This window comes from Tasmannia lanceolata, unplaced genomic scaffold, assembly GCF_043159265.1.
Source record: "Tasmannia lanceolata isolate RefF3 unplaced genomic scaffold, GAP_Taslan_0.1 ptg000020l, whole genome shotgun sequence".
Lineage (NCBI taxonomy): Eukaryota > Viridiplantae > Streptophyta > Magnoliopsida > Canellales > Winteraceae > Tasmannia > Tasmannia lanceolata.
In genome coordinates, this window is record NW_027518697.1 from 12,256,408 (window position 1) to 12,282,625 (window position 26,218).

Below are 26,218 nucleotides of genomic sequence, written 5' to 3' on the forward strand. Positions count from 1 at the left end.
ACATGTTGTAGTGAGGACGTGGTTGGTATTAAAATCCAAAACGTGCTTGTCTCGTTGCGTCTTCAAAAGTCGTTGTTTATAGCACCTTTGGTCGCCACTGGTGGTTAAGGGGGTTGGTAGCTAAAGCTCTTTACCCTGAGATCTTGGTTGGCCATCGAGTGGTGCATTGCTAGTGCATATCCTAGCAGGGATTCCATTCTAGTCAACGGGTGATCGGGGACCTTTAGGAGTTGTAGACCTTTTGGCATGATCCTATTGTAACTTGTTTTGGAATCATCAATAAAGCTTAACATTTGCCTACTCGCGTGCCCTATTGCTTTGTGTGTGTTTGGAAACTTAGCACTCCATTTGTGTTTGTTTTGTAGGTTTGATTCTCATAACCTTGCTAGGCTTACTTGCTTGTTGTGAGGCAACGCAAGTGCCGCACGGACCTCAATCCCAAACCAAGGGTCCGTGACAGTTGGTATCAGAGCCGAAGTTCCTATCTACATTCAGAAATGGCGAAGAAGAATGCTACCCAAACACTTCCTCCGGAGTCTAGTCAGGTCCATGATGAGCAAGACCCAATACCGGTGCGAAGTACAAGAGAACGGATTGCTGGTGTTGAGGAAAGGGTGACAGCGGTAGAGCAACAACAGTTCAATCTTGCCGAATTGACAGAAGGCCTTGGTGTGGAGACCAAGGGCATGATAGAAGAGGTAGAAGAGCGAGTCCATGCTCTTGCTGAGTTATTGAATCAGGCCGCGATGGAGGATCTTCGAAAGCAAGTTGAGACCCTCACTGGCCAGGTGAATTTACTCATGAGGACCATCGGTAATGGCATAGGTGGTCACGGAGATGGACAGGGTAGCAGGGTTCGAGTGCCTGAACCACGATGCTACGCCGGTGCCCGTGATGCTAAGGAGTTACAAAACTTCTTGTTCGATATAGAACAATTTTTCCGTGCAACACATCTTGATGAGGATGCCAAAGTCACTACGGCCAGCATGTACCTCAGTGATGATGCCAAATTGTGGTGGCGAACCCGTTATGAAGAGATTGAAGCGGGACGATGTATTATTGACAGTTGGGAAGACATGAAGCGAGAGCTTAAGGCACAATTCATGCCTGAGAATGTGGAGTTTATTGCTCGAAAGAACCTACGGCGCCTTCAACAAACCGGGTCGATTCGAGAATATGTGAAGAAATTTTCGACTCTCATGCTTGATATAAAGAGCATGTCAGAGGAGGACAAGCTATTTCAATTTATGGAGGGACTAAAGCCTTGGTCTCAGATAGAGCTCCGAAGAAGAGGAGTTCAGAACCTTGCCACGGCAATGATCGAAGCAGAAAAGTTATTTGATCATGTGGGGGATGACGCAACAAACAGGAAGAAAGACTTCAACAACAAGCCATCTAGCAGCTTCAACAGGCCTCCCAGCAACATGAATACCTCTAGTCGTCTTTTAGTAGCACAAGAGGAAGAATCCAGGGTTCAGGGGGCGATAGGAGAACCTATCACAGAGAGGGGTCCAGACAATACAATGAGGCACCAACTTCTGCGTCACAGGGGCCGTGCTTCACATGCACCGGTCCACATTATACTCGGTTTTGCCCAAAAAAGGGGACTGTCAATGCTTTGCTAGGTTCAACTTCCTCACCCCACGCTCAGAGCGAAGAGGAAGAAGATGAGGAGGAACCAAAGATGACAGCTCTAAGCCTGTGCAGTGCTATCAAGGGACAAGGTGCCAAGAAAATTCTTTCTAAAGGAGTCCCATCCAAAGGCTTGATGTACATTGAAGCATGCATCAATGGAAAGATGACTCGGGCTATGTCGATACAGGTGCTACACACAACTTTGTCTCGGAACAAGAGGCAAAACGTTTGGCGTTGAAGCTCGAAAAAGATGACTGGAAAATGAAGGCAGTAAACTCAGAGGCCCGCCCCGTCACTGGGAAAGCAAGGAGTGTACCAATCAAGATTGGGGCATGGTCTGGAACAACCAATCTCATGGCAGTACCCTTAGATGATTTTCATATCATCTAGTCCCAATGTCCTACTTAAACTCCTTATGTATGTTTGGAGAAAAAGCACCTTGTATGATTCCTGCCACTAGACAAGAGAAGAAAGACGTCGAACACTTAACGGCCCTTCAGCTGAAGAAGGGTTTAAAGAAAGGGGAACCCACCTTCGTGGCAACCTTAAAAATGGGAGAGGCACTGGTGGGGGAGATCCTCATTCCCCCGAGCATTAAAGATGTTATAGAAGAATTTAAAGATGTCATGCCTGAGAAGCTACCCAAGAAGTTGCCGCCAAGGAGGGCAGTGGACCATAAAATTGAGCTAGAGCCTGGCAGCATACCCCCAACCCGTGCCCCCTACAGAATGGCCCCTCAAGAGTTAGCAGAGCTTAGGAGACAACTCAACGAGCTACTAGAAGCAGGATTTCTTAGGCCTTCAAAGGCCCCCTTTGGTGCCCCAGTTCTATTTCAAAAGAAGCATGATGGGAGTCTATGATTGTGTATTGACTACAGGGCCCTCAACAAGCTGACTGTGAAGAATAAGTATCCTATCCCCCTAATTGCTGACTTGTTTGACCAACTGGGAGGAGCCAGATACTTCTCCAAGCTGGATTTGCGATCAAGCTATTACCAAGTGCGAATTGCAGAAGGAGATGAGGCCAAGACAACCTGTGTAACAAAGTATGGTGCCTTTGAATTCTTGGTGATGCCATTTGGCCTTACTAATGCCCCTGCAACCTTTTGTACTTTGATGAATGGTTTGTTTCATGAGTTTCTAGATAAGTTTGTAGTGGTCTACCTCGATGACATTGTAGTATATAGCAACACTCTCGAAGAACACGACGATCATTTAAAGAAGGTCATTGGGATACTCAGAAACAACCAACTCTATGTGAAGTTAGAGAAGTGCTCTTTTGCTCAGGAGCGTATTATGTTCTTGGGTCACGAAGTGGGTGGAGGAGAAATTCGCATGGACAATGAGAAGGTCCGTGCCATCCAAGAGTGGCAAATTCCAACCAAGGTGGGAGAACTCCGGTCATTCCTCGGGCTTGTTAACTACTATCGGCGGTTCATATCAGGATACTCAAATCGAGCGGCTCCCTTGACAGACTTGTTGAAGAAAGATCGCCCGTGGTCATGGTCCGAAAAATGTAATACTGCCTTTCAGAATCTCAAGGATGTTGTTATGGTGGAGCCAGTGCTACAACTGCCAAACCATTCGCTGCCATTTGAAGTTCAGATTGATGCCTCAGACTATGCTATTGGTGGTGTGCTTATGCAAGAAGGGCACCCGATTGCTTATGAGAGCCACAAACTCAATGACACTGAACGAAAGTACACCGTGCAAGAAAAGGAGATGACCGCAATAGTACACTGCTTGCGAGTTTGGAGACATTACCTTCTTGGCTCCAGGTTTGTTGTCAAGACCGATAATGTAGCCACAAGCTATTTCCAAACCCAGAGGAAGTTGTCACCAAAACAAGCTCGATGGCAAGATTTCCTTGCAGAATTTGACATGGTTCTAGAATACAAGCCGGGCCGATCGAACCATGTAGCCGATGCACTTAGTCGAAAGGCTGAGTTGGCCACCTTGAAATTGGATGAACATGCCTCCATGTGTCAAATAAAGAGCAACCTACAAGACCGTATTCGTGAAGGGCTTGAGAAAGATCCATTTGCCCAAACTATCATGCAGCTTGTGAAGGCGGGGAAATCACGGCGTTTTTGGGCCCAAAACGGTCTCCTACTGACCAAGCAGAGTCGAATATACATTCCGCGATCAGGTGACCTAAGGAAGGAACTTTTGAGAGAATGCCATGATACTCTGTGGGCAGGGCACCCTGGGATTCATCGCACTCTCACCCTGGTTGAACGTAATTACTACTGGCCCCGAATGAGCGATGATGTGGAAGAGTATGTTCGGACGTGCTTCACTTGCCAGCAAGATAAGGTGGAAAGGGACAAGCCCTTGGGACTCTTAGACCCGTTGCCAGTGCCGAAAGGACCTTGGGAGAGTATCTCCCTAGACTTTATTGTGAGCTTACCCAAAGTTGGGGAGTTTGGCTCTATCATAGTGGTCGTGGACAGGTTTTCAAAGTATGCAACCTTCATACCAGCGCCATTATATTGCAGTGCAGAGGAGGCAGCTAGACTATTCTTCCGCCATGTTGTGAAGTATTGGGGCGTTCCTCAGAATATTGTCAGTGACAGGGACCCAAGATTCACAGGCCGCCTGTGGACCGAAGTGTTTAAGTTGTTGGGCACAAAGTTAAACTTCTCCTCCAGCCTACACCCCCAAGCCGACGGACAGACAGAAAGGGTCAATGCCCTACTTGAAGAATACTTGAGGCACTTTGTCAGCGCCAACCAACGAAATTGGGTTCACCTGCTCGATGTAGCGCAGTTTTGCTACAACTTACAAAAGAGTTCTGCATCTAATCAAAGCCCCTTCGAGCTAGCGACTGGCCGGCAACCTTCCACCCCCCCATTCCATCGCTGCTGGTTATATCGGCAATAGTCCCCCTGCTTATCATATGACATAAGAGTGGCACACAAATGTAGACATTGCCAGAGCGTATTTGGAGAAAGCTTCAAGGAGGATGAAGAAGTGGGCGGATCAGGATAGAAGACCAGATGACTTCAAAGTTGGTGACTTGGTGTTAGTCAAATTGAACTCTAGCCAGCTCAAGTTTACCCGCAAAGTGCATAAAGGCTTGGTTCGAAAATATGAAGGACCCCTTCCCATCCTTGAGCGTGTTGGTAACGTCTCCTTCCGGGTCCAACTCCCTTCATGGCTCAGAATCCATCCTGTCTTTCATGCCAGTTGTTTGAAGCCCTATCGAGCCGATAAGGAAGACAACACCAGAAACACATCAGTTCGAGAGGAACCGCACGCAACTTCCTTCACACCTGAAGTTGAGGGTATCATGGCTGAACGCACCAAGCCGCGAGGAACTTCTCGAAGATTGTCACTAGAATACCTCATCAAGTGGAAAGGCCTACCAGACTCAGAAGCTAGCTGGGAACCAAGGGAAAAGCTCCACCTCACTGAAGATGAAATACGTACCTACACGGACGCAATGTCGACGAGGGCGTCGACATGATTGGGTGGGGGAGTGTCACGTGGCCATTTCGTCCAGCGCTGTTCGCATGGCCTATGGCCCGTGACTTGGTCTATCAATGTAATATGTAAGACTCATGCCTATGTACATGTTGTAGTGAGGACGTGGTTGGTATTAAAATTCAAAACGTGCTCGTCTCGTTGCGTCTTCAAAAGTCGTTGTTTATAGCACATTTGTTCGCCACTGGTGGTTAAGGGGGTTGGTAGCTAAAGCTCTTTACCCTGAGATCTTGGTTAGCCATCGAGAGGTGCATTGCTAGTGCATATCCTAGCAGGGATTCCATTCTAATCAACGGGTGATCGGGGACCCTTAGGAGTTGTAGACCTTTCGGCATGATCCTATTGTAACTTGTTTTGGAATCATCAATAAAGCTTAACATTTGCCTACTCGCGTGCTCTATTGCTTTGTGTGTGTTTGAAAACTTAGCACTCCATTTGTGTTTGTTTTGTAGGTTTGATTCTCATAACCTTGCTAGGCTTACTTGCTTGTTGTGAGGCAACGCAAGTGCCGCACGGACCTCAATCCCAAACCAAGGGTCCGTGACACAAGGCTCGCCCTCTAAGAAGGAACAACAAATGGACCATTAATGTTCATCTTTCTGTTCTATCCACCACACATGACATTTCAGAAATCTGGTTGAATATTAAGACTATTAAAGAAAGCCAAAGGAAAATCTCTTTGTTCAATTCCATAAGGAGCACCTTAAAAAAGCCCAAGATTCAGAAGCCATAAAACTATATCTGGGTTGTACCTTCAAGAACATAAGAGAAGTTGATTCATCCAGATTCGACAATAGCTGTTGCTATACACTCTAGATATACACTCTAGAGAGAGAGAGAGAGAGAGAGAGAGAGAGAGAGAGTCCAAGATTTGGCCCTATTGATCATAAGACAAACAGATCCAACTGCGAATCTGACCTAGGAAGACGAGCTTAACATTTGAATATATTTGTATGACTAAAAGGTAAGGTGTAAATCAGAAGAAGCTTGAAAGAATGATTGCTATATACCTTTGCAGCAAACTCTCAAATACACTGCATTCGAATGTGGTAAAAGACATCTGATGGTTATATACCTTTGCAACTAATCTCAAATACACTGCATTCTAGTGTAAAAATATCCATTGTTCTTCCATCAAGTTGACCACACCATCTTATTCACTTGTTTCGTTTTTTTTCTTTCTTCTCTTCCTACAAAGCTATGTACTGTATGAGCCTTCTCTTGATGGAAGGCCTGATTGAGAATTCTCAATCCAATTGGGGTATTGAGCAAAGGGCTTACTAGTCCAAAGCAGCTTTGTTCCGCCGGCCAGTAATTGGCTTTGGCAAGCCATGGGCCTGCAAATCGAGTTTTGAGGTCCACTTGGAAGTGGTCCAGACTGAACAGTTGCTATCCGATTCCTGCAAATTCGATGTACTTGATGATTTCCGGACAAATGTGAAGCTGTCGACTATGGAATCTGCCATCGGAATTGGATTCAGTCTACCTGATTCCGTTTCCACTGCCAGAGCAGTTCGGCTTGCTGACTTTGGTCTGAGGGCTAGACCTTTCCACGTTATTCTCGAGAACTTGCTCCCACTGTCCTCCTTCAACAGCAATTCAGGGGTACTTTTTTTATGCCTTTGGGAAGATTTTTCATTTGATCTCTCATGCTCGCTGTGGGCTTCTGAGAGCAGAACATCCTCTTCAAGATTACTATTCTCTGGCAAGAAACCATTAACTAAGCTTCTAGTCCTATGGTGCCGGGTTGGGCATATTTCAGCATCTTCTAGGTACAGAGCTCCACCTGTTTTGTAGTTTGTCATTTCTGTCCCTTCAGTTAGACCTTTGTTTTTCTTAGGCGTGAGACCATAGAAGTCCTGTAAACTACTCATGGCCGCAGAAACTCTTTGTTGTGAGGATTTCAGCCTCAGTGACTCGAATGATTCCAACAGATCGATATGAGACTGGCGGGAGATGGCTAGCTTGCTACTTTCTCTGCAATAAATGCCAGCACAATAAGCTGTAGTGAAATTCATAGAAACTCAGATGGTTTCCATCTGAACATTAACATACATTTAACATTCAAATAGCAATGAGTATTGCAAGTAATAAAATTGCACGCAAACAGAAATGATGAGCGACCAGTTTTGCTATAGACAATAAATATGCCACCAGGAAGAGAGGTTAATGATCCTAAATCTGATATGCTTTTGAGAAAGGTAAAAAGGTTGCTACACTGGACAGCGATGTTTCCTACTCCACTTTATCGTTTTCAGGCTTAATTATCTACTCTAACTGAAGTAGTTAAAATTTCATTTCAAAAAAAAAAAAAAAAAGCAGTTAAAATTGAGAATGGCTGCCAGTTTAGATCTGACAGAAGCACAACCAGCAAGCATACCCATGTCTTCAACCTGCAGAAACTTATTGATCACATAATCATACCAACTGTGTTCCTGAAAGTGCCAACAACAGGGGTAGCATAGTATATCCAAAATGCCTGGAGAGTCGAATCAAATTGGTCTGGATATTGAGAGATCAGCACTCTTCCATTCATGACTCTACCACTTGCGTCCTTTAGCTATAATTGTTAGCCAATAGTGACTGTTTGGGTCTTGCCTCCAACAATAACCAGGAATAAGATCCAAATTCATGATATGCAATCATCAAAACAAATGATATAACTCAATGCTATCACTTATTACAAACTGAAGAACAATGATACTGGTCATAGTATTAGCGTCAAAGATTCTAACGAAGAATTGCATTTCAAGATGGATCTATTGAGTTGAGTCTTTAATGGTGGACAGTGACTCTTCAAATATGATGCGAGGAAAGTAGAGGGATCGATTGGAACTATGTTTAGGGCAATCAGTTCCAATTTGTAGTTAATCTGATACTTATATCCCTTTCGTCTCCTCTTCTTTTCATATACCAGCCACTAATTTCATTCTCCTTGCTGTTCTTCTATTAAAATATCTTTGCTCATTATTTTTCATAAAAAAAAGTTATAGTAATAACCTGAATAAGGCTCTTTGTCATTCACCAATATGTGACAATACCGGAATTAGCTTTACATTGTCATGGGACCCTTCCACCGGCTAAGCTTTCTATGCCTATTGGAGGTGAGCAACTAAATGCATATACACAGCATGCATTTGATGAGGTTAAAAACATGAAACTGCAAACATCAAAATGAGTAATTTTGTAAATTGTCATGATCGGGAGGGTAAGGAGACTCTACCTTCATTTTTTGAACAATAACAGAAACCTATACTGATGAAAAATTATAAACAGGAAAGGGGAGGAGTTGAACCCAAAACTACAAAAACCTAGTGCAGCGGGGAAAAAAGGAAAAAAAATCCAAGGGACTTGAATTAACGGATGCTGGAAAGGCAACAAATAGAAAGCAGAAAGGGGGCTACAAGATGGGAAGTTCTTTTTGTTCAATATACAGCTCATGCATATCAATTCCTTCTTTGGCTAATGAGTCCACAACTTCATTAACACTTCGTGGAATGTGCTGGTGAGGTGACTTGAGTAAAGTTGACCAGCATAGCATCCTCCACAATTGTAATAAATGGAAAACCTCATAATAGTATCTTTAGAGACAACAAAACTTATTGAAGAGTTTTTCTGGGTTTCAGGAGTCTACATGTTTGAATTGTAATTAAGATGGGAGATATGCAGTTGTTACTTCAGAGATGCATTAGCCATGCCTCACACTAAATTAATAAGGTCAAAATCCTTGACCAACATTTTGCAAAAGGGAACAAAATGGGACCAACTGTGACCAAATGTCAGGCATTTGTCATGTAATCAAAGGCCTAACCCAGACGAGGAGGAATGTATTTCAAACTGTAAGATTGTGATGGAAGCTTTTTCTATAGTTTCAAGTGAATTTAGATAATTTTCAATGGGACAATGACAATGTAACTAAATTAGTTATTTTGAGGGTAGAAATCTCGATGGGAGAAGTACTTCTGATATGGTGTACGTGGTGAGTCCACCACTTGACTGGCAATTCAAATGTGCTGGTGAAGTGGCTACTAAAAGTTGACCCTGTACCATCCTTCACAATCGAAATAAGTGGTAAACCTTAGTCAAATATCTTTAGTGACATCAAAATTTATTGAAGTGTTTTCTATAGTTTTCAGGACTCTACAGGTTTGAATTCAGAATTTACAATTCAGATGGAATGTGCTAGTGAAGTGACTACTAGATTAAATTGGAGACGGAAGACAACTAGATTAAATTGATGACTACGTTGTTCTCATGCTTGTTTTAGATTATAGTTGATTAATTCTATAATTTATTAGTTTGTTAAATGAATACCATATTTATATTGTTACAAATTGTGATAGTAATAAGTAATTTTATTAGTAAGTATGTGCCATCATTTCTAGATTTGTAGATGTTGCCATGTCAGACAACTCATATTCGATCAAAACTCGACACACGAAGATTATACATACTTTCTATTTTAGTTGTGTCCCCGTTTCTAAATTTTGGGGTTTGCCTTGTCTGACACTCCATGTCCGTGTCGCCACACGACTCTTCATGTCCGTGTCCACAAATCATAGGTAAATATGCAATAAAAATCATAATTTTAATAATAAAAAAGTATGAGAGCATAGTAGTACCCTGGACCAGATGAACCATTGGAAACAATGGGGGATGGGGGGTGTCTCCCTGGTAGTGGTATCTGCAGTGACTTGTGGGCAAACATTTGAAGATCCGTCACCAAGCAATTCATTCGTTTTATATCTGCCACCTAACACATCAAACAGGAACCCTTGAAGTAATCGCAACCCAGAAAGGAAAAAAACAATCATCCCATTGGCTTGCTAGAAAACAATACTAACATCCCTTTATGGAATATTCCTTATGCATGCAAAGTTGCTTAAATATCAAACAGAACAGAAGGCTTAGAAACAAAGTAAAATTCTTTTTTGAGAGCATTGCTATTGAAGCTAATTATAATTAGCAAATAACCACTCGTTTGCAAATTGATAATACCTACAGAAAAACCTAAATCTTCTGCCAAGATTAACATCTACATGATCATTCTCATGCAAATTTTTAGAATATCAATACTGGTTAAGGAAAGTCTTCAAGAGTAGCACATTTCCAAGAATTTAAGAAAGGGAGATGATTTTTTCACCCCCCCCTGCAGGAGGGATGCGCCCTCCTTGAACGGGAATTGCGGGCAACTTTATCGGTTTTTGACGTCAAATCATGTTAAAAGGGGGGTGCATCCCTCCTACAGGGAGGTGAAAAAGTCATCGCCCTTTAAGAAAATGCTTGATTTTTTTTTGACATTAAGAAAATGCTTGATGAAGATCATTTTTCCTAGTCCAAGTCCAAGTCCAACCATTCAGCTACTACAGTAGAAAATCAGCCATGTAAAAACTGCATAGGAATTTATTACCCAAGCAATGAAAGAACACAACAATCAATTTTATAATCAAAGCAGATACAACTTGCAAATTACAAGAGAAGAAGAACAGAGAAATCAAAACAACAGCATTTATTAGAATACTTTTATTTATTGGATGCACATATAAATGTACTGCACTGAATAATAATAAGCTTGCCATGGATAAAACCAAAATAACCCTAGATTTTGTCGGGGAAAAAAATTTCCTTTCCTTTATACAAAAAAGCATTCCATGATCATGAAAAGGCTTAAGAAAAAGGAAAAATAAATCCAAACAGACTTTAGAACTGTCTTAAAAATGGCACACTCCTGCAGAAATTAAAACCTAGCATAATTAACTAAAAGTTTATAATTCAAAAAAAAAAAAAAAAAAAAAAAAACTAAAATTTATTTATTCACCTCTACGCCGTATTTGATTGCGACGCCTGCAAGAGTATCCATCTTCGAGACGCGATGCTCAATGTAATTCATACCAGAGGATGATGACAAAGAAGGAAACCCTAGAAAATTCGAAGACATTGTAGAATCATTTTCTCTCCTTCGAATGCCTCTCTCTAACGAATCATATGAAGAACGATGACGATCGTCGTTGTTTCTTCGGCTTCTCTCGATCTGCATCTCCTACAATCCTCCCCAAACAAAGCCTAAAATTTCCTAAAAGCCTGTAATTCCCGTCCATATCCTCATTTATAACCCTAAAAACCTCCGGAGAACGGAGTTTCAACTCAGTTAGTCAGATCGGGAAATGAGGTGGAAAATCCGACTGGAATTCTACAAATTTACCCTAGATCGATGGAGAGAAAGCAATTTTTCACCAAAAGAGGCCGAAATCGTATTGTTATTCTCCAAAACTCTCGATCGAAAGCAAATTTTCACCCATCGTGTTGTTATTCTCCAAATCTGCCCTAGATCGTTGGAGAGAGAGAGCAATTTTTCACGAAAAGAGATCGAAATCGTATTGTTTTGCGGCGAAATCTTCGTTAGAAGACGTACGTGAGTGAAATCCAGCACTGAATTTCTATGCCACGAGGGGATTTTCCTTCCTTAGAGAGGATTTCTAGGGTTTCTCTGAAAGAGGCAGTTTTAGAGAGAGAAAAACGAGAATGGGATTAGATAGAGAGAGAGAGAGAGAGATTCAGTGGGCTTTGCTTAGATTACACCGAGGTATATATCGTTGACGCGTTTAATGCAGATTGTGACACTTGTCATGCTTTTAATGGCCTGCTCCCTTGCTCACCTGCTTCTCGTTTTGTATTATGTTTAGTTTTCGTTATTCCGGGAAGGACTGAAGTTCGCGGGAGTGTCTTATCAAAGGCCCTTGCTTTGGCTTAATATGACGAAATTGCCCCATTTCTAGAATGGATCGATCTACGTTTGGTTGTCGGAATTTGTTTGATTCTTGTTGTGAAATTTCCTCAGGATTTTCCCTTTATAGGCCGGTCAATCAAACATGGGATTTTGATTTTTATTTTACCGGGATATATTTTACCGGGATACTTCTAGGGAATTTTTTTTTTTCCCATCAATCTCCGAGGAAGTTTTTTATTCCACAAAAATCCCAAGAACCAAAAAAAATCTGGCAACCAAACGTTATGGTCCTGAGTTTATTTTTGTTCCTGGGGTTATCTTGGGATGGGATGAAAAGGCAATCATTACAAAAGTGGGATTAAAAAATTCACCCGTAAGTAATCATTATAAAAGTGGGATTAAAAAAAACATGTGCTAAAAGGCAACCAAACATGGGATGGGACCAAAATTTAACTTACTCTCCCACATAACTCTCAGGAACAAAAAAAACCCGGCAACCAAACAGAGGACCGTTGATTTGGTGGACCATAGTGGGGTGACCCACATGACTTGCTTTTGTAGGTCGGATGAACAGACAGGGTTGTTTACCCGCCACATGTACAGTGAGCATTGTCTGTCTAAATTGATTTTGACCATGGGCCCACAAGTAGAATATTTTCTTGATTATTTATCACAATTTTACACCTCCAAAAGCTGTTTCTTTCTTTGAGAACTAAGGATGCTCTGATCTGTAAAGTGTAGATTATTGCATTCCATCATTAAAGTGTAATCTCATATTTGTGGGGACAAGAAGGATACTTTAATAAAAAAAAAGAGAGGGAGAAGAAGAAAGAAAGACTAGAAAATCTATTGTAGAACATAAGTGATTGAAATTGTATGGTATATAGATGGTAAGGAATCATCATTGGATAGTACACTTACTATAGTAGTGTATAGTATTAGATAAAATATTGTAGAATTTCCGTGCTGTTAAACACACCAAATTTAGGTGATTCAGATATTATTTCACTAAGCAAGAAATAAAAAAGATAATAATAGATTACTTAATTGATCTAATACATACATGATAGATTCTTGACCTTAATTTCCCTTGCAACCCTTTCCAAAAACTCTTCAACTCAGACCTCTTGTATTGAACACAAGAGAATGCCAAATCTTTCTCTCACCTCTTGACTAGGAGAATCCCTCCTGGAGGAAAATCCATGAGAAATATGTTACTGATCTTCTCCTTCTCGTCCAATCCCAAGCTTAATGAAAACAAGAGAATCCCTCTATTGTCCCTTTACTTTTCCTTTTTTTCTCTCACTTGTAAACAGAAAATTGCCGACATTTTATTTGCTAGTCATGTAATTGAGAGTCGTGTGGTACTTAGGCTTTCCAAAATCCTAAGCTTTCTTCATTTGACTTCCCAGCAAAATCCCATGCATAAAAGCTAAGGCCTTATTTCTTTTAGAATGTGAAAACCATTGTGGGCCCAGACAGATTATTTGACTGTAGATTATTGGGCCGACCCCTTTGTTTCTCTTTTCTTGAAAATGACTATTCCCAAGAGAGGACAGAAAAACATTAGGTAGAAATGCAATCATTTTTCTAGGAAGGCTTTGTGAGAGTATGGTTAGAAAAGAGGTCGTGGCCCCTAGACGAACCCCTTGGCCCTAGTTGGCTGAAGTTACGCTTCGACAGTTCTAGTTTCAGCTACCCCAGTATGGCAACCATTGGAGGTCTTCTCATAGATGCTCCCTTGCTCACCTGCTCCTCGTTTTTGTATTATGTTTAGTTTTCGTTATTCCGGGAAGGACTGAAGTTCGCGGGAGTGTCTTATCAAAGGCCCTTGCTTTGGCTTAATATGACGAAATTGCCCCATTTCTAGACTGGATCGATCTACGTTTGGTTGCCGGAATTTTTTTTATTCTTGTTGTGGAATTTCCTCAGGATTTTCCCACCATAGTCCGGTCAACCAAACATGGAATTTTCATTTTACCGCCATGGAGTTTTTTTTTTCCCATCAATCTCCAAGGAAGTTTTTTATTCCACAAAAATCCCAATAACCAAAAAAAATCCGGCAATCAAACGTTATGTATACCTTCTGGTACCCGCCGGTCCCATGACCTGTGTCAACAGAACCGTTGATTTGGCGGACCATAATAGGGTGACCCACATGACTTGCTTTTGTAGGTCGGATGAACGGACAGGGTTGCTTCAAGGTGGCATGCGTGGGGCGTAAGATAAATTTTACCCTCAGGTAAATTGTATGTGGTGGGGGCCTATCAGATCGATGGTTCTGATATGTGCCACATGTACAGTGAGCATTGTCTGTCCAAATTGATTTTGACCATGGGCCCACAAGTAGAATATTTTCTTGATTATTTATCACAATTTTACACCTCCAAAAACTGTTTCTTTCTTTGAGAACTAAGGATGCTCTGATCTGTAAAGTGTAGATTATTGCATTCCATCATTAAAGCGTACTCTCATATTTTTGGGGACAAGAAGGATACTTTTAGAAAAAGAAAGAGAGGGAGAAAAAGAAAGAAAGAATAGAAAATCTATTGTAATTGAAATTGTATGGTATAGAGATGGTAAGGAATCATCATTGGATAGTACACTTACTATAATAGTGTATAGTATTAGATAAAATATTGTAGAATTTCCGTGCTGTTAAACACACCTAATTTAGGTGATTCAGATATTATTTCACTAAGCAAGAAATAAAAAAGATAATAATAGATTACTTAACTGATCTAATACATAGATGATAGATTCTTGACCTTAATTTCCCTTGCAACCCTTTCCAAAAACTCTTCAACTCAGACCTCTTGTATTGAACACAAGAGAATGCCAAATCTTTCTCTCACCTCTTGACTAGGAGAATCCCTCCTGGAGGAAAATCCATGAGAAATATGTTACTGATCTTCTCCTTCTCGTCCAATCCCAAGCTTAATGAAAACAAGAGAATCCCTCTACTGTCCCTTTACTTTTCCTTTTTTCTCTCACTTGTAAACAGAAAATTGCCGACATTTTATTTGCTAGTCATGTAATTGAGAGTCGTGTGGTACTTAGGCTTTCCAAAATCCTAAGCTTTCTTCATTTGACTTCCCAGCAAAATCCCATGCATAAAAGCTAAGGCCTTATTTCTTTTAGAATGTGAAAACCATTGTGGGCCCAGACAGATTATTTGACTGGAGATTATTGGGCCGACCCCTTTTGTTTCTCTTTTCTTGAAAATGACTATTCCCAAGAGAGGACAGAAAAAATTAGGTAGAAATGCAATCCTTTTTCTAGGTAGGCTCTGTGAGAGTAAGGTTAGAAAAGAGGTCGTGGCCCCTAGACGAACCCCTTGGCCCTAGTTGGCTGAAGTTACGCTTCGACAGTTCTAGTTTCAGCTACCCCAGTATGGCAACCATTGGAGGTCTTCTCGTAGATGACTCTGGCCTAACCATATGGGCTTTTTATGGGCTTTTTCTAGCCCTATAAAATAAAAGACTAACTAGACAGAAGTGAGGATCATTCTTTAAGGCAATAGATTGACGGCTATAGGAGATTTGGATAACCTTACTGTGGAAGGTAACTCCCTCAGGGTGGATATGCAGGAGCACCCTCACCCTTGGAGAGAGATAGTAGACAATATCTTGGATCGTGTGGAGCATCGTCCAGTCCACTTCCAGCATATTTAGAGGTCGGCTAATAGATATAGGCTGATCATCTTCTCAACTTCTCAATCCTCGTTGGAGGGTAGATCGCTTGCTTTCTTCTGCTCGCTCCCCTATTATGAGATCATGTCCGATGCCAGCCCCTTTTTTTCTTCCGCCGAAGTAAATAGATCTAAGAGGTTTGATCCGAATTTTTCTCTCATTCACGTAAGTAAAATACCATTTATGGGTATTTCAATCTAGATACCAGAACGAGGCATTAGTTCTTCGTGCCGAGGTCGATTGCCAATCGCTTGAGATCTTTGACTTTTTACTTCTTTGTTCTTTTGTTCTTTTTTCTTTGCTATTTCTTAGAATATTAACTATTGATTTAGACTACTAAATTGGCACTACCATGATTTGATAGTATGGCTAACTCACATTTTCTTTTAGCATTTATCCAGTTGTCTAATGCTATTACAATTCCCAAATAGCTCTCAGCAGCCAATTAAAAAAAAGAAAAGACAAGGTGAGCTCGCCCCATTATCAAAATATACAAATCTCAAAGGTCTTGATTTATTACATATATGTTAATATAGCCCATAAATTATCAATTAGGAAAATGATTTTCGCACTCCACTCTTTTGATATGTCGCGAACGTAACATATCATTTTGTTCTTAATTGGCCTCGTGAGCTTTTTGGGAAATGTAAATAACCTTTTGACAGCCCTTTTAACACTAAACGATAAGAAGCTTTTGCCATATATCAAAAGAGTGCAGTGCTAAAATCATTTCCCTTAATTTATAATGATGTAAAATGTTACCATTTCCTGAATTAAATACGTAATTCGTTCAGGACTTTGCGCGCTTTTGTTTATTTTTCTACATATGACATTGTCAAATGACTTTGTATTTTTCTACATGACTTTGTCCATGACTTTGCGCAAATTATAAAGGAATTGAAAGGAGTGAAGTTGGCCTGCTCCAGTGATCCCCTAAATAGATCAATAGTTTGGATCATTTAACAAGAGGCCCCACTTTTACTCCGTATAAGAACACTAATTATTCTTACTAGTGCAAGGGCTGCCATTAGAAGGGATGCTTTGGGTATTCTAACTTCTAAGCATCCTGTGTAACCGGTATCATGTTTTTAAAGGCCTGACTGTATAAATATTACAAAATTGGCAAGCTTCACGAGCCCACTGCTAATAGTCACCCTTGTCATCTTCAATTCTACGTGGCAAAGCCTCAATTGGGTTGATACGTATAGAGAATGACTAGTAGTGAGTCACTTTGACTTGGGCACATGTGGGCATGTATGTGTCATCGAGAATGCTAAGAGGCGATCGACATGGTCTTGGTCCCACCATGCGTAAGCTAAAGAGGGGACTACAAAGAGTCAAAAATCAAGTTTAGCTTTTCTTTGCCGAAGCCACAAAACCCTAAATGAGGTTTGATAGGTCAAGGGCTAGGATTATTATATCAAGGTGTTATTAAGGGGCGGAGGCCCATATAGCATGGGGGTGGCCACGACCATAGTTGCAAAACGTGGTTCGCCAAAAAATTTGTGACGGCAAAAATTCGAGTTCAATACGGTACTGGTTCAAAAAAGCATAGTGAAAAAACGGAAACACAAGAAAATAAGTTTAGAATATATTTTGCCATTTACAAAATTTTGTGGGGGTAAAATTAGAAAGTTGGTTCAAAAAAATGTGTTTAAAACCCATTTTAAATGTATTTAAAACTTATGCCTAAAAAAATGAAGTTTTATTTGTTGTGAAAGTTTTAAACGGCACACCAATAAAATGTGTTTTTTTTTTCAAAAGCCGGAGTTTTGTTTACTATGGCCCCGACCCCAATGACGTGCAAAATCCCTTTTATATCCTGCAAAAGTCAGCAGCAAAATGGATTTTCCTTTGTGAAGCGCAGGATGGGCAGGATAGCCGCTACTCCTCTTACTACAGGACGATTATCTCCCCCCCCCCCCCCCCTCCCCGCACTAAAGGGGGTCTCAACGGAAGAAAAAGGGGGAGAATCATTTCCCAAGTTTAAATAAACATAATTAAGAGATGATGATTAATCTGACTATCTTCTCTTCTATAACTTCACGACCGGAGCGGGTGCTTTCTTAGACGATTTGAGCTCAGAGGTTGCTTAAGCTAAACTTTGAGAAAAAGGGCGCCATGGGAAGAAGCTTCAAGTATTGCACCTTTCTGCTTTTGGTACTTGTTGGTTTGTTCGGCTTAGACCCGGCATTAGTCTGCGCCTTCGACTATGGGGATGCACTTGAGAAGAGCTTGATGTTCTTCGAGGCTCAAAGATCCGGCAAGTTCCCGACTGATCAGAGCGTCAAATGGCGAGGTGATTCCGGACTTGAAGACGGTTTCCTTCAAGGAGTGAGTCTCTCTCTCTCTCTCTCTCTCTCTCTCTCTCTCTCTCTCTCTCTCACACACACACACACACACAGTTTTAGTCTTTTCATTTGATAGAGATCAGGTAATGGTACTGTTTGGTTGCATATTCTCTCGGCAGCCATGGACATTTGTAATTTCTTCAAAATACAATTTTTTTTTTTTTTTGAATGGTTCTTTGCCAAGGTAATTATTGCATGCCTGCCTATGTCGCATGTCATCCCTTCTTCAAACCAAATTCTATAGGAAAATAGAATTTTAGTTGAAAAATCTTGAAAATAGTGCTTTTTCCCCTCATTCTTTCTCTTCCTTCTCTCTTTTCACTAATGACACCCCTACTTTTTGCCTACTCTCCAAGTTTACACGACACAACCAAACACCACGTAAGTCTATTCAACTGTTCCTCGAGAGGTAATCTGGACAAATCCAATGCTTGTCTCCTCGCTTTTGACTTCTTATTCCACTACTCTAAGAGCCTATGACTCACAAGTAGGGGTGGCAACGGTTCGGTTTGACCCCCAAACCGAACCAAACCGAAATTTGAATCGGTTTGGTTCTACCGAACCGAAACCGAACCAAAATTTGAATCGGTTTGGTTTAACCAAACCGAAACCGAAGAAAATTCGGTTCCGGTTGGATTGCCACCCCTACTCACAAGGAAGTGACATATTTGCCATTTTTTTAAACCTTCGACAACCCCTTCTAGTGTATTTATGACTTTTCTTTTACACTGGTTGGAGCTGCCCCAAGTACAAAAAAATGGGGGCGAATATATCATTTAACATTACAAAAAGGCTACAAGTAGAAAGAATCTAAAGTGTTGGAAATGCAAGGATGATACAAAAGGAAACCTAAATGCTAGGAAAAAGGGTGGAAATATCATTTCCCATATTCAAATGCACTATGTTTTGTTAGGTACCTTACCGATACGCCAAAAGCTTCACAGAACTGATGGAACGTGTTATGCAAGGCCCTTTAAATCTGTCCCATACCAAGCTAGGTCCCACCCAGTTCCATACCTAAGTGGGCCCCCACTTAGGACCATAACATACCACCACGCTTCTGCATCCGCCGTCCTATTATGTGGCAACTTCACTCTGGTGGCTTTCACTCTGGCTTTTTTACGAGGTAGGCCTTTATAGGTAGTCCTCTCCACAGGCCGCCCCTTCTATGACTCGAACACGGGACGTGGTGGTTGCTCTGATACCAAATGCTAGATACCTTACCAATACGCCAAAATGTCCAGAGATGATGGAACACGTCAGGAAAGGTCGTTTAATTAAACTTGTCCCATACCAGGCTAAGTTCCACCCAGTCCCATAACTAGGCGGGCCCCCACTTAGGACCGTAATAGGTTTTCACTTGAAGAATTATCCTCCACATAACTTATGAATTTAGACTCCGTTCGATTAGAAGGAATGACCATTAATTTTTACCGTCAAACCAAATCCCGTAGCCTCTGGGATGGTCATGTCTGGAAATTGCAGACTTGCATGGGGGGTCAAATGTGTCCCAAATGTTCTGTGGGGTCAGGTAATCATATATTCATTAGAACTTCAGAGGCATTTTGGTTACTTTGATTATCCTAACGGCAGCACTTTCATCTGATCCGGACCGCTCATCTGGTCGGTCTCATCTCGGATCACTTGTGGCCAAAAAGTCGCTAATATCGGGCAATCCTTGCCATCCAATTAGAAAACTTGCAAATTGATTGATCGGATGGCTCGGATTGTTTAATTAGAGAGTTTTATTGGTCTTGGGTGATTCAAATGGGCATATCGTCCAATACATGGGAGCCACATCATACTATGGTGCAAACCGGTTACACCATTGCACAACAGATATAGATAAAACTGCTTCACATCTTAGGTTGAATACATAAGCCTGCCCGGAAGCTGTTATGAAGTACGCAAGGGAATTATAGCACGGGGGTATTTTGGTCATTTGGATGATCTATCCGAAGTAGACTAAGACTAACTATTGTTCATGGGATGAAAATTTCCCAAAGATTTTATCAATGAAAGAATTGGTAAAGATTTTATGGGATTTGCTAGGCAATTTCGCAGAAGCCATTTCGCGGCTCCCTTTTGCAGAAGAGAACAGCCACATCGTAGCAGATTTTGTCTTATTCATTTAATTAATCTGAGGTGGCTGTTCTCTCATGCAAATTGGCTTTCAGCGAAATTACCAAGCAAATCCCAGATTTTATTAATTAATGAGATTGTGTTTTTGTTAATTATGAGATAAAAAATAAATATATAAATCAGGTCGGGGATGGAGATTCAGACCATTATTGCTGGGAGCGAGCCGAAGACATGACGACTCCGAGGACTGCGTACAAGATTGATCCTAACCAACCCGGTTCGGACCTTGCCGGTGAGACCGCGGCTGCCATGGCCGCAGCTTCTGTAGCTTTCCACCCTTACAACTCTACATATTCTCAGCTCCTCCTCTTGCATGCAAAACAGGTGAGCATGCCCACACATATACATGCACCATTGTCTTACAGAATACTAAGTACATAATTTCAGAATCTTAGATATTTGCTTGTTTGCATGTGTTGACCTAATAATCGAAGTCCATTTTCGATTAAGATTATGACAACCGATTGAGAGTCGAAACCAGTTTTTGGACTAATACTTAAACGTAAATTTGAGTCCAATAATTGGTTTGGTACTCACAATCGGTTGTCATAATCTTAAATGAACACGGCCTAAGAGTGGACTCAAAGCCTGATTGTTATGACCCCTTTCGTTTTAGATTGTGTCAACCTATTTGGGGCTCAAAATCCTCTGAATCTATATGTCAAACATGTTTCTCTGGATTTTTTTAATTTTAAAAACATGAAAAAAAAAAAAATAAAAAAAAATGCTTTGTCTATCTACCTCCTTGAATTATTGTACTGCTATCTTTGTTCCTTCAGGACCACCTCAGTTCTGTTTATATATATATATATATATATATATATATATATTCTGTTGCCCTTTTCAAAAAAAAAAAACATGAAAAAAAAATGAAAAAATATATTTTTCTAGTAACCTTTTTAGGCCATGTTCGACAACGATGAAAAATTATTCCATGGAATATTTTTTTTATTTTTTATTTTCATTAAAACATTCATTTCATATATTTTTAATTTTTTTTCCAGCTTTTTCCTGATATAAATCCGAAATTAATAAAATAAAATAAAATCTCCTAAGATATACACTTCACGAAAAATTCCCCAAGGCAAATATTTGTGACTATGTCTGCAACCTTACTTTAAGGGATGGTAGTGGAAATATTTTCATCTCCTCTGTAGTTGGTATACGGTAGTACTTATAAGTCTAATTTTAGAGACATTGGAAATTTTCTCATCTCCACTGTGGATGTAGTAGGCATCTCCAATTCAAATCACACGAAAATTGTGGTTTGTGTTTCTGGTTTATTTTCTTTATTGCTTTTGTGATTTACTTAGTTTTACATTCACATAACATTTGTATAACATATGCACATTTGAAGAATTCAAACCCAATTGCTGATTGCGTCTCTAATATTATTGCAGCTTTTCTCATTTGCTGATACATTTCGTGGTCCCTATGATGACTCCATCACAGTTGCTAGAAAGTACTATCCTTCGTCAACAGGCTATTCAGTAAGGGAAAAAATTTCATCAAGAAATATTTTTCATGCAATCAAACAGGGCCTTAGTTTCTTCAAGATTAATATAATCTGGGTGTTTATGTTTGTTCATAGGATCATAGATATTGAGTCTTTTCATCTTCTCTATTTTGTTTTCTTTTCTCTAATTTCTAATGAACTTCTCTTGGTTGAAGGATGAACTGTTGTGGGCAGCTACCTGGCTTTTCCGAGCAACGGGTGATGAGTATTATCTGAAATATGTCACCGATAATGGAGTTTCCATGGGTGGCACTGGATGGGCAGTTAGGGAGTTCTCATGGGACAACAAATATGCAGGTTTACAGGTTCTTCTAACAAAGGTAGATAGTGTTAAACAAAAAATTACTCCAAAAGCTTAAGCTGTTAGAGTTGGTGTTATCTGATCATTTATACTTCAACACTCCCTCTCATGTGTGGCTCCTCTTTTTTTGGGTACACGTGACACATGTGCACCCTCTTTTGGTTGGCTAGCACATGTGGCCCCTCTCTTGAGTTGGCCGTACATGTGGACTTTTTTTATTCCAAGGAGTTCTTGGATTTTGAACCTATGACCTGCCCAGGCAATGGCACTGATACCATGTGAAACGACCAATTACTCCAAAAGCTTAAGCTGTTAGATTTGGTGTTATTTAATCATTTATAGTAAGTACAGACAGCATAACTCTCTTCTTCTAGATTATTTTCATGAAATGACGTTTGGACCCTTTTATGAATTGAAGAATAGGCTTTCATGTGTAATTTGCTCTGTTTGATATGTTTTATGATTGATTATTTTCATGAAATGGCATTTGGGTCTTTATTTTTTGAATTGAAGAGTAGAGTTTCAAGTGTAATTTGATCTGTTTGATATGTAACATGGTCTATTAAAATAGCCTAAAATTCTATATTTTGACCATGAGATGAAATACAAAATCAATTCATGAAAATGTCCTTGCAGGTATTGTTGGAAGGGGGAGGAGGCACTTACACTTCCACATTAAAGCAGTATCAGGCAAAGGCTGAGTTCTTCCTCTGTGCCTGTCTGCAAAAGAACAATGGATACAATGTTGAAATGACTCCAGGTTTTGCCAGTGACAAAAAGCCCATATCAATATAGTTTGTATATTTTGATTTGGGATCATTCCAATGCAGTTTTTTTTTTTTTTTTTGCACTGTGATTGAATTTTTTTTACTGATTTGAGTCACTGAATCTTTTCTTGATTGGGGTTTTTTGTTGTTGATCTATTGATCAGGAGGTTTACTATATGTAGATGAATGGAACAACATGCAATATGTTTCTTCGTCGTCATTTCTTCTGGCAGTCTACTCTGGTTATCTTTCTGCAGCTAATTCTCAGCTTAACTGTCCAGAGGCACAAATCCAACCATTGGAACTCCTGAAATTTGCACAATCCCAGGTATAATTTTGCCCTCAATGGATATATATGTTAAGGTCTTAATGGTCTGGGCTTTTGTTCCCCGTGAAGCCCATTCCATTCTTTCCAAATTTATGAGGTCCTATTTCTACAGTGGGATTTGTCAATTGAGCCCAGCTTCCAAATTCATATGTCCAAAAGCCCTAACTTGACTTTTCGCCCAATTCCAAGTAAAAGTTTTCCTCTCACAATCTTAATTTAGCTTGTCACTGGGATGGGTCTTGGTTGAGGAAGTACAATTGAGCCCACTAATTCCGAATTTGAATGTCCAAAAGCCTGAACTTGGCTTCTCTGTTCAGTTCTAAGTAAAAATTTCCCACTCACATTCTTAAGTTGTTTGCCAATGGGATTGCCTTGGTTGGACAAGTACAATAAATCAATTTTTACCAATGCCTTGCCTATAATGGGCTTCAACATTGACACCAGTTTTAAGCCCAAAACCAAAGCCCAATGTCTAGTTCTTCTACCAATTATGTTAAATCCATAGTTAGCAAAACTTCATTTTAAACGGCATTTAAAAAAACATGTTTTGTGGGTTCATTGTTTAAAACTTTTCGGCAAAAAAGGGAAATGATATTTACGCCCTTTTATCACCAGGGACACCCATTTGCCAGTGTACTTTGCAATCAAAGCCTCTGGATTTTTCTGACATAAAGTACATGAGCCCCCTATTTTTCTGACATAAAGTACATGAGCCCCCTTTTTGCCATTGATACACTAACGCTGGGTGTCCCTGGTGATGAAAAGGGGCGTAAATATCACTTCCTGCAAAAAAAGTCCATTTTTTAGGAAAACATTTATTGGCCAACTTTCCAACTTCATCCCTGCTATATTTTGTAAATGAAAAAATTTTAGACGTATTTAAATGCATTTTTTTCGTGTTTACTACAATTTTTTGAACTAATATCCTATTAAACTTGACTTTTTCCCGTCCTGTTTCTTTTGGTCGAATCATGTTTTACAAACTATGGTTAAATCAAGAATTGGTAAATAAGCCCAAGTCCAAGATCAAGCCCAAGCCCATACGAATAAATACCCGAACTCAAGCTTCCCCTCCATATCAGAAACTCAAAAGTATGTCAACGAATCTGGCCTTTGTCTCCCCGGCCAAACTATCACTAGCCACAATTGTCTATGAATTGGGCAGGCCTTTTGGAATTAAAAAAAGCCCACACTTCGATGCCCACATGCATGAGACCAAGCCCATATTATTCAAAGCGCATTGGGCTACCTGGCCCCTTGACACCCTTCTCTACTTCTAGGAAAATTCCATCCCCTTTAGACCTTGAAATTATTTTTCCATGGAATATTTTTCCACAATGTTTCAAATTTTGCCATAATGCTCATTGCTATTACAATCTTACCGTGTGTCCCGGACCTCAGGCTGACTACATCCTAGGAAAGAATCCAAAGTCCAAGAGCTACTTAGTCGGGTATGGATCAAATTTTCCGGTCCAAGTTCACCACCGAGGCGCTTCCATTGAATCGAAATCCATTCTCCCTGCTCCGGTAGGATGTCTCGAGGGGTTCGAAAACTGGTACAATCTTCAAAAAAGCAACCCCAATGTTATTATTGGAGCTCTTGTCGGAGGACCAGATCAGAACGATGAATTTTCCGATGAACGGAGCAACTATGAGCAGACTGAGCCTTCGGTTGCCGGCAATGCTCCTCTTGTAGGTCTTTTTGCCAAGTTGAAGAGCACATTTGGAAATTCGGGTAAGCTTTCAAATGGCCATGATCTCTTATTTGTGTACAGTTTAATTGTGAATTATAATTATAATTACCAAGTTGGGATTAGGAATAAATGACTAGGACCATGTTTGGCAACCATGAAAAAATATTCCATGGAATAGTTGTGGGGCCAGTTGTGCTACTTGGGAGTGAGGGGAGCATGAAAAGCTCCAAAAAAAACCAAGAAAATGAAAAATCTTTTTTAAATTGGTATTCTTTTTCTCTAGTTTTTAGGGATTTTTTCATGCTATCTTCAATCCCACCCTCAATTCTCTCCATCTTCCTCCTTCTCTGCTCCTACCATAAAATTGGGCCCATGAATATTTCATGGAATAATTTTTCATGGTTGTTGGGAAGTCCCGAAAATAAGAAAAAATATAATAAAGACTAGAAATATATCAAACAATATTCAAACAGAACGAAGTTATTTCCGAATCTCTCAAGGGGCTATTTGGATCTATGGAAAAAGAATTCTCTCAAAATAAGTTCACTTTCCCGAGAATATTTTCTTCGAGGAAATTTTTTCTAAGAATTCCCCCCTGGAGATCAAACAGCGAGAAGTTTAAAATGAAGAGGGGGGTGAATAGTACCACAGGGGAGTGTGCAATTATCAAATATATTTAAATATTTCCAAGGATATTCTTTAAATTTGGGCCATTTAGTGCAATAATCATTGACCACTTTAATCTTACAGGTTCAGGACCAAAAGATTCAACGACATGGGTGCGGCATTACACAACTAGTAAGTCATATAATTTTTATTCCTGGGTTAATGTTAACTAGGGGTGTCGAGGGATCCACCTATGTCTTGGTCATGGTCCGTTTGAATCCCTCTTATGGGTCAGACCCTTTTCGGAGTGTTTTTTGGATCCCACTTGCAAGAGGGTCAGACCCTTTTCGGAATGTTTTTTGAATCCCACTTGCTGATTCCTAGTCACGATCCACTTCGAATCAGACTGTCCATCAAAGGGTCCGAAGTCATACTTGTGGTGTACAAGTTACGGCTGAGAGAGAGAGAGAGAGAGAAAGAGAGGATATTCATAAGAATAAAGAGAAATTATATGGTGTAAGGGCTTACAACAATAAGGCCTTTGTACGGTCGAAGTACCACGCTTGACATTTGATCCAACAGCAGCTCATCAAAAAGCTCAAAAAGTGAGCTACTGTTGGATCAAATACCAAGAGCGTACCCCTACCGTATTATTGTAAGCCCTTACACCATATAAAATGAACAAAGATGAACAAAAATAAGGGCAGTTTAATATTGTAAGTCATATAATTATTTTCAAATGTTACAAAAATACATCTCATGAATAAACATAAATGAACAAAACTATAAAAGGTATTTTTGTACATTGGCATCCTTCATTCGGATCTTGGTCGTTCCATCTAATTTATAATTGAATCTAGGTCAAGATCCAAAATAATTTCGAACCTTAGGATATAGTTCCAATGGACACATTCGAATCTAGCAACTGTGCCCAAATCCCGTCCATTAACTTTTGGATCCTTTGGACCAATCCG

General features: G+C 40.2%; 3 protein-coding genes across 3 annotated transcripts; 2 read left to right on the forward strand and 1 right to left on the reverse strand.

Moving 5' to 3' along the window:
- Positions 1 to 4,599: 4,599 nt before the first annotated feature.
- On the forward strand, positions 4,600 to 5,103 carry LOC143853761 (uncharacterized). The gene has a single exon (XM_077363498.1). It carries the CDS (start codon positions 4,600 to 4,602, stop codon positions 5,101 to 5,103), a length of 504 nt encoding a protein of 167 aa, XP_077219613.1.
- A 770-nt stretch (positions 5,104 to 5,873) lies between these two features.
- On the reverse strand, positions 5,874 to 11,680 carry LOC143855218 (uncharacterized). The gene is made up of 3 exons (XM_077365445.1): positions 10,939 to 11,680; positions 9,743 to 9,873; positions 5,874 to 7,097 (listed from the first exon to the last, which is right to left on the reverse strand). The coding sequence occupies exons 1-3, from the start codon at positions 11,155 to 11,157 to the stop codon at positions 6,401 to 6,403; spliced, it is 1,047 nt and encodes a 348-aa protein (XP_077221560.1). The 5' UTR covers positions 11,158 to 11,680; the 3' UTR covers positions 5,874 to 6,400.
- A 5,955-nt stretch (positions 11,681 to 17,635) lies between these two features.
- Positions 17,636 to 24,771, forward strand: LOC143853762 (endoglucanase 13-like). The gene is made up of 7 exons (XM_077363499.1): positions 17,636 to 17,873; positions 20,156 to 20,356; positions 21,433 to 21,522; positions 21,704 to 21,868; positions 22,486 to 22,609; positions 22,781 to 22,944; positions 24,346 to 24,771. Exons 1-7 carry the CDS (start codon positions 17,661 to 17,663, stop codon positions 24,769 to 24,771), a joined length of 1,383 nt encoding a protein of 460 aa, XP_077219614.1. The 5' UTR covers positions 17,636 to 17,660.
- The last annotated feature ends 1,447 nt before the right edge of the window (positions 24,772 to 26,218 follow it).